At 40.9% G+C, this 8,823-nt stretch overlaps 1 protein-coding gene across 1 annotated transcript in view; it reads left to right on the top strand.

Moving 5' to 3' along the window:
* Ubxn4 (UBX domain protein 4) overlaps window positions 1-8,823 on the top strand; it is a 31,444-nt gene that overhangs the window by 3,029 nt on the left and 19,592 nt on the right. The window contains exons 2-4 of the mRNA XM_029563819.1: window positions 4,309-4,411; window positions 5,950-5,977; window positions 8,693-8,789. Coding sequence (XP_029419679.1) covers window positions 4,309-4,411; window positions 5,950-5,977; window positions 8,693-8,789 — 228 coding nt within the window. The remainder of the gene's footprint in view (window positions 1-4,308; window positions 4,412-5,949; window positions 5,978-8,692; window positions 8,790-8,823) is intronic.

Genomic DNA, 8,823 nt, shown 5'->3' with positions numbered 1-8,823 from the left:
TTTTGGTCTTTTTGAGACAGAGTCTCCCTGTAGCCCCAGCTGTCCTGGAACTCACTATGTAGACCAGGCTGGCCTTGAACTCACAGAGATCCACCTGCCTCTGCCTCCCAAGTGCTGGATTAAAGGCGTGCACCACCACACTCAGCAGTTGTAGCTTTTTAAATTGAAAGATGTAAAGACTTTAATCCTAGCTCTTGGGAGGCAGAGACTGGTATCTTTCTGATTTCCACGCCAGCTGTGGCTACAAGGAGGAAGGAGGCCCTGTCTCAAAAAGACCAGAAAAAAATAAAAAAGACAATTTTATTATAGTAGAAAAATCTGATAAGGAGCCTGAAGCAATGCTATCTCTTGTAAGGCAAGCTAAAAAATTGTTAATGTCAGATGCTATTTTCTGCCTTTTTTTTTTTTAAATTAACATAGACCCTAAAGCCTTTAAATTTTGAGCAGTTGAGATTTCTTAAGTTCATTGGAAGGGCTGGCTGTGGAAAACTACAGCTGCCTGTGTTTCAAAGTTTGTACATTTTAAGTTTTTTCATTTTGAATGTTGCTGATACCTAGGATATTTTCTCCTAAAATTTTGGGGTCACATAATTTTATAGTATGGTTGATAACTTGATTAAAAATAAGAAACTAAAACTGAAAATGGCAAATAGTAATTCAATTAGGACTTAAGTATTAAGAAACCTTTTGAGCCGGGTGTGGTGGCACACACCTTTAATCCCAGCATTCAGGAGGCAGAGGCTGTTGGATCTCTGTGAGCTCAAGGCCTGACTGGTCTACATAGCAAGTTCCAGGCCAGCTGGGGCTACAGGGAGACCCTGTCTCAAAAAAAAGACAGGAAGGAAGGAAGGAGGGAGGATCAGAGGCAGTCAGGCTGGCTGGCTCTCATTGAGAATTGCATTCAGGTTTGTACTTCTACCATCACAAGGCTGAGTCAGGGACAGACACTGTCAGTGAGGGTGTGACACTTGGAACCTTGACCACATAGGCCTCTATAGGTGAGGGAATGAAAGGCACAACTTCACAAAAGCAGAACTGTACTATCTTCACAGGATTGATTTTCAAGCCTAAACATATATTGATTCATCTGTTACTCTCTCCCAGAGTTTCTAACTAAATGTCACCATTATGCATTCAGTTGAAGAAACCATAGTGGGAAGCCGTTATTAACTTTTTGGTTTAATTCGTCTCATGCTCTCCATTGTTCATGATTTTCTCAGACCTTTCCTACACATGTATTCTTTCTTCAAGGTGAACTTTTCTGTATTTGGCATAGCTCAACTCCTTTGGTCCTACCCTTAAATGTCACCTCAGAAAAGGTTTCCATGACCATTATAAAGAGATTTCTCTTTATTCGTGTGCGTGTGTGCGTGTGTGTATGTGTTTAGATTTTAAGTTCTGAGAGCAGTGTTTCATTTGTTTCATGTTTAGTATATAAGCCCAATGCTTGGAGTAAATGAAAAAAATAGTAAGTGAATGAAAGAATGAATGGAAAAGATTTCTCCTTTCACCACTTTCTTGAAGTGATTGTAGTAAAAATGTTCCTGAATAGCTAGCTATTTTCTAGGGTGATACTTGAATCATTTTCATGGAATTATCTTCTTACCAGCATGGTCTCTGCAGACATTCATTTAGAATACTCTTCATTTGCAAATGATAATTTTCCCTTTTCTTTGTTAACTTTCTTGAGTCTGTTAAGAGGATATTGTTTTTGGTCTTGATCTTCCATTTTCCATGTCCAAATTTCCCATATGTTTGTTCCTGGTATTTTTGGATCTCATCTCATACAAAGCATTTAAATGTACAGCCTTGGAGTCAAGTATTTTAGGTATGCTAGGATACTTACTGCATTGGATATTTAATTATTCCTTTTAAAAAACACATTGAAGCCAGGCGTGGTGGCGCATGCCTTTAATCCCAGCACTTGGGAGGCAGAGGCAGGCAGATCTCTGTGAGTTCAAGGCCAGCCTGGTCTACATAGTGAGTTCCAGGACAGGACAGCTGGGGCTACAGGGAGACCCTGTCTCAAAAAGACAAACAAACAAAAAAAACCCACATTGAGTGCCTGCTATATGCCTAGGGATGTACTGTACAGGTTCTCTTATAAGGATTTCAACGTTACAGTAACATGAAGAAACAATTCTTGCCCTCATGGAACTTATTATCTTGTTGGAAAAGAAAAACAATAAACATTAGAACACACAGTGTGTGAGAAGATGTTAAGTGGGGCTGGAGAGGTGGCTCAGTGGTTAAAAGCACATATGCTCTTGAAGAGGACCCAGGTTCCATTCCCAGCACCAGGATCAAGTAGCTAACAACCGCCTGTAACTCTAGCTCCAGGGGAATCTCATGCACCTGTATTCAGTGTACATACACACACCCTCCTCCACAAAACACATGAGTAAAAATAGAATAAAGTGTTGCATAATACAAAAAAAAAAGAACAAGAGAGAAGGGAACTTTGAGCTTTGGTAGTATTACGGGTGTATTTTTTGTCATTTTGAGACAGGGTCTCCCTGTAGCCCCAACTGTCCTGAAACTATGTAGACCATGCTGGCCTTGAACTCACAGAGATCCATCTGCCTCAGAGTGCTGGGATCAAAGGCATGCACCACCACTCCTGGGTTTCTAGAGGTGTAATTTTAACAGTATGATTAGGAAAAGCTTTATACAGGTGATCTTTGAGCAAAGATTAAAGTAGTTGAGTTAGATATTTGGGGAGAGATTATACCAAGCAGAAGAAAAAACTAGTACATATATCTTTAAGTTGAAGTGCCTTTTTAAAACATATTTATTTTTTTATTTTATTTTATGTGTACAAATGTATTGCCTGCATGTATGTGAGTGCACCGCACCCGTGCCATGCAGTGCCACAGAGGTCATAAGATAGTTTCAGATTCCCTTGGAATTGGAGTTAGGACGGTTGGTAGCTGCCATGTGGGTGCTGGGAATTGAACCCGGGTCCTCTGCAAGAGCAGTCAGTGCTCTTAACCACTGAACCATCTCTCCAGCCCCGTAAGTTGAAGTGCCTTTTGGTATTTAGTAATAGAAAGGAAAAGAATATCAAGAAAGTAAAAGGAAATGAGTGAAGAAAGGTAATTTGCAGCCTGATATGTAAGGCCATATGAAGACTTTGGCTTTTCCTTTGAGGAAAGTAACAAGCTAATATGTTTTTAATTTTATGTGTATGAGTATATTGCCTGCATGTATGTAAGTGCACCTGTGTCATGCAGCACCCTCGAAGATTAGAAGGCATTGAATTCCCTGAAACTGGAGTTATAGATGATTATTAGCTACCATGTGGATGCTGGGAACTGAACCCGGTCCTCTACAAGAGCAGTCAGTGCTCTTAACTGCTAAGCCATCTCTCCAGCCCTAATATAGAAGTTTTGTGGTTTTGGGTTTTTTTTTTTTTTTTAAATGTGTATGCGTGTATTGCCTGCATGTAGGTAAGTGCACCCGTGTTGTGCAATGCCTGCAGAGGTCAGAAGAGGCTGTCAGATTCCCTGGGACTGGAGTTACAGACAGTTGTTAGCTGCCATGTGGGTGCTGGGATTTGAATCAGGGTCTTCTGCAAGAACAGCCAGAGTTCCTTAACCACTGAGCCATCTCTCCAGTCCCCTAATACAGGAATTTTAACAAAAGGTTAATGTGGTCTCCCTTTTTAAAGACAGTTGTATAAAAATAGATCCAGGGGCTAGAGAGATGGCTCAGCAGCTAAGAGCTGCTCTTACAGAGGACTGGGATTCGGTTCCTAGTGCCCACATAGCAGCTCATAACCATCTTTAATTCCAGTTACAGGGCATCTGATGCCCTTTTCTGAACTCTGGCCACCAGGTACACTCATGATGCACATACATACGTGCAGGCAAAACACACACGTGCACGCACACACACACACACACACACATAAAATCTTTAAAAGAGATAAAAATAGACTCAGCAAGGAAACCCACTCAGGCTACTGTAGTTATTATCTGGGTGACCTGTGCTAGCTTGGCTCAAAGTGGTAGCAATAGAAGCTCTAAGTAGTTATGTTTGTGTGTGTTTTGGAGAGAGTCAACTGAAGTCATGGATGAAGGTTTTTTGGTTTTATTCATGTATTTGCTGTGCTGAGGATGGAACCCAGAGCATTATGCTAGATCAGCACTCTACCATTGGCCCACATCCCCAACCTTGAAAAGATCAGTTTTCAAGTTTCGTAGAAAAAAATATTTGTGGACTATGTTTCATTTGAAGTTTTTAATAGGAGAAAGAATTTACAGTGAGCAAATCCTGGGCTTTTAAGTCTTTGAACTGTTTTCACAGGTGATGATGAGCAGTCTACACAGATGGCTGCAAGTTGGGAAAATGAGAAAGTGACAGAAGCATCTTCAAACAATTTTGTTGCTATCAAAATTGATACCAAAAGGTGTGTTTATACTTTAATATTTCATTACTTTTTTATTTTACAATGATGGTCTTTGGTTGTGATTTATGATGATACTCTTAGATTATAAGAATGTTAATGGTACAGAATGTAAGGCACTAAACATGCCAAGAACTTAAATTCTTTTAAGTGCTAGGATTATAGGCATGCACCACCACACTTGGCTATGGGAACCTAAATTCTGATTGTCTGTTTTGTGCGGGGGCGCGGGTGTGTGGTCTTTTTGAGACAGGGTCTCTCTTGTAGCTCCAGCTGGAACTCACTATGTAGACCAGGCTGACCTTGAACTCACAGAGATCCACCTGCCTCTGCCTCCAATGCTGGGATTAAAGGCATGTGCACCACTCCTGGCTCTGATGGCCATTTTCAAGGTCATTGCTATACCTTGCTGAAAAAATTTTCAAGTTTCTCTTGTATACTAAATACTGGGCATGGTGGTACATTCCTGTAATCTCAGAACTTGGGAGGCAGAGGCAGGCGAATGTCTATGAGTTCCAGGCCAGCCAGAGCTACTCCAAAAAAAAAGAAAGAAAAAAATAATTATGGTTCTGGGGGTTGGAGAGCTGGCTAAACAGTTAAGAGCACTTAACTGCTCTTCTAGTACACCCAGGTTTAGTTCCCAGCACCCACATGGCAGCTAACATCTGTTCTTAAGTCCAGTTTCAAGGAATCAGATGCCCTCTTCTGGCCTCTTCATGGGCACCAGGTACCCAACATGGTGTACTTACATACATTCAGGCACAACACTCACGAAACAAAAATTAAATCTAAAAAAAAAAAAAGGATTATGGCTCTTGGGTTGGTGAGATGACTCAACAGATGAAAGACACTTTCCACCAAGCCTGACTACCTGAATTCAATCCTAGGATCCCACATGGTAGGAGGAGTGAACCAAATCCCAGAAGTTGTCCTCTGACCTTGATACACACTGTGGCATGCACACGCCTACCCATATACACATATAAAGGAATAATTAAATAACTCATAAGTTTTGTGGTCCTGGAAGAAAGAATGGTCTCCAGTTTCCCAGAACTTGGAAACTTGGAAGTAACTATAAACCATACATTGAATACTTCTGAAATGAGTGTTAGTCCATGTTTTGGATTCCTCTTTTTTGGAATGGAGACATTTAATTCAGGAGTAAGAAGGGCCAGTGAGATGGCTTACTGGTTGGCCACCAAGACTTAATGACCTGAGTTTGATCCCCAGAACTCACATAGTGGAATTAGAGAACTGACTCCTGTATGTTGTCCTCTGACTTCAACATGAACTCTATAGCATGCATGCTCTCATGGGTGCACATACACATATAAATAAGTAAATAAAGTTGTTTAAAAAAAATCCCAAAAGGAATAAGGACATTTTTAGGCCTCTCATTTCCTGTTATCCATAAGTCTTTTATTTGCCTATTTTGTCATCTTCACATTTTTGGTTTTTTTAATATTTTAATTTTTTTTTTATGTGTATGAGTGTGTTGCCTGCATGTATATAAGTGCATCTGTGTTGTGTCCTGCCTACAGAGATCAGAAGAGGACATCCAATCCCTTGGAACTGAAATTACAGATGGATGTCATCTGCCAGTGGGTGCTGGGAACCAAACCCAGGTTCCCTGTAAGAATAGCCAATGCTCTTAACCCCGAGCCATCTCTCCAGCCCCCCTTTTTGTTTTTTTGTTTTTATTTTATTTTATTTTTTAAGACAGTGACCCTCCTGTGTCAGGGGTGTGCCACCATGCCTGTCTTACTTTTTGATACATGGTCTTACTAAGGTGCTCAAACTAGCTTTGAACTTGCTCTGTACCCAGGCTGGCTTTTCGAACTTGCCTCCCTGCCTCAGCCTCCCAAGTAACTTGGATTTTTTTTTTTTTTTTTTTTTTTTTTTTTTTTTTTTGGTCTTTTTGAGACAGGGTCTTCCTATAGCCCCAGCTATCCTGGAATTCACTATGCACTATGTAGACCAGGTTGGCCTTGAACTCAGAGATCTGCCTGCCTCTGCCTCCCAAGTGCTGGCATTAAAAGCAAGTACCACCACGCCTGGCATAACTTGGATTTTAGGCCATTGTTAATAACCAGTATGTAAAATCATCAGTTCATTAGCATTTTCATAGTAGTATACCTGTCTTCTGATTATTGATCTCAAAATGGATAACATGATTGAAAATCATTGTCAATATTAAAATCCTCAGATATTTACCTGCAAACTTGTACAGTTTTCACTTAAACTTGCCTATATTGACTAATATCATAAAGCAAACCTGTTTTTTGTTTGTTTGGGGTTTTTGTTTTGCTTTTTAAGACAGGGTCTCCCTGTCACCCCGGCTGGCCTGGAACTTGCTAAGTATAGACCAGGCTGGCCTTGATCTCACAGAGATCCACCTGCCTCTGCCTCCTGTGTACTGGGATCAGAGGCATGCTTCACCATACCAGGGCTGAAGGTAGCTTCTCTTAAAAATAGATTGTTAGGAAATGCATTCAATTACTTTTTTTTATACCTACATGTATTTTCAAAATTTATGCTCAGAAAATTAATAAATTTTAATTGTTGGAAGCATTAATTTGATTCATGGAATTATTCATTTACTTACTGATATAACCAAGTTTCTCTCCTATCCCTGACTTTGTGTGTTTATGTTTTTTGCTGGGCATGGAATCCAGAACCAGTGGCATGTGCTTTACCACCAACATTTCTCTCCCATTCCTGACCACCAAGCCCTTTACTGGAGGCAGTTAAATCTTGAAAATATTTTTCTCCTATTAAAAAAAGTTTTATTGCCAGGCGTGCTGGCGCATGCCTTTAATCCTAGCACTCGGAAGGCAGATCTCTGTGAGTTCAAGTCCACCCTGGTCTACATAGTGAGTTCCAAGACAGCTGGGGCTACAGGGAGACCCTGTCTCAAAAAGACCAAAAAAAAAAAATTTTTCTTTTTCATTGTGTGTATAATGTGGGAGAGGGGGTGTGTGCAAATGTCACAGCACACATACAGACAACTTGGTGGAGTTGATTCTTTCCTTCCGCTTTTATGTGAGGTCTGGAGATTGGATTCAGAGTGTCAGGCTTACATAGCACAGCTGGGGCTACAGGGAGACCCTGTCTCAAAAAGACCAAAAAAAAAAAATTTTTCTTTTTCATTGTGTGTATAATGTGGGAGAGGGGGTGTGTGCAAATGTCACAGCACACATACAGACAACTTGGTGGAGTTGATTCTTTCCTTCCGCTTTTATGTGAGGTCTGGAGATTGGATTCAGAGTGTCAGGCTTACATAGCAACTGCTTTTACCCACTGAGCTAGCTATCTCTCTCTCTCTCTCTCTCTCTCTCTCGCTCTCTCTCTCTCTCTCGCTCTCGCTCTCGCTCTTTACACATATATATATATATAAATGATGGTATTTGAGGCTGGAGATATGGCTCAGCTGTTAAAGAGCATTGGCTGCCCTTGACCAGGGTTCAATTCCTAGCACCTACAAGGCCAGTAACAGCTGTCCATATCTCCAGTTCCAGGGGATACAACACCCACTTCTGACTTCCACAAGGCATTGCATACACAAGTACACTTACACACATGCAGACAAAACACCTCATACGTAAAAGTAATAATAAATTAATTTTAAAATTTTGTGGTCTTTTTGAGATAGGGGTAGTCCCAGCTGGCCTAGAACTCACTATGTAGACCAGGCTGGCCTTGAACTCACAGAGATCTGCCTGCCTCTGCCTCCTGAGTGCTGGGACTAAAGGCATACGCCACCACTCCCGGCTTCTAAACCATTTTTAACTGCCAAATCTGGCCACCACTTTGTGATTATAAGAACAAATGGTTCTTGGAGGCTGGAGAGATGGCTCAGCGGTTAAGAACACTGTTCTTGCAGAAGACCCGGGTTTGAATCCCAGCACCCACATGGCAGCTAACAACTGTCCATAACTCCAGTTCCAGGGGATCCGACAGCCTCTTCTGTCCTCTGTGGGCATTGCATGACATGGGTGCATTTACCTACATGCAGGCATATAACACTCATAACACATTTTTAAAAAAAGAACAAATGGTTCTTAGCCAGGCGTGGTGGTCCCAGCATTCAAGAGGCAGAGGCAAGCAGATCTCTTATGAGTTCAAGGCCAGCTGGGACTACAGGGAGAGCCTGTCTCAAAGACCCCCCCCCCGCTGAAGAAAAAGAACAAATGATTCTTTAATCTGAAAATTATAAAACAACAATAAAAATAAAAAAGAACAAAAATGTCTTGTGAAATAAAATTTACATTTGTCTTCTTCCAGCCTTTTGCTGTGACGACTAGTTTTTTCACAAAAAAAGCTTCTGATTGGGATAGTAAATTCAATGAAAGCAACTTAGGAATATGGGTGAATTCATCTAGTAATTTTTCTTCTTTTTTACAGTGAAGCCTGCC

The sequence above is a fragment of the Nannospalax galili genome, unplaced genomic scaffold (assembly GCF_000622305.1).
Source record: "Nannospalax galili isolate Female #2095 unplaced genomic scaffold, S.galili_v1.0 scaffold135, whole genome shotgun sequence".
NCBI lineage: Eukaryota > Metazoa > Chordata > Mammalia > Rodentia > Spalacidae > Nannospalax > Nannospalax galili.
Note: the sequence above shows the minus strand (reverse complement) of the source record. Positions and strands in the feature narration are given on the sequence as shown.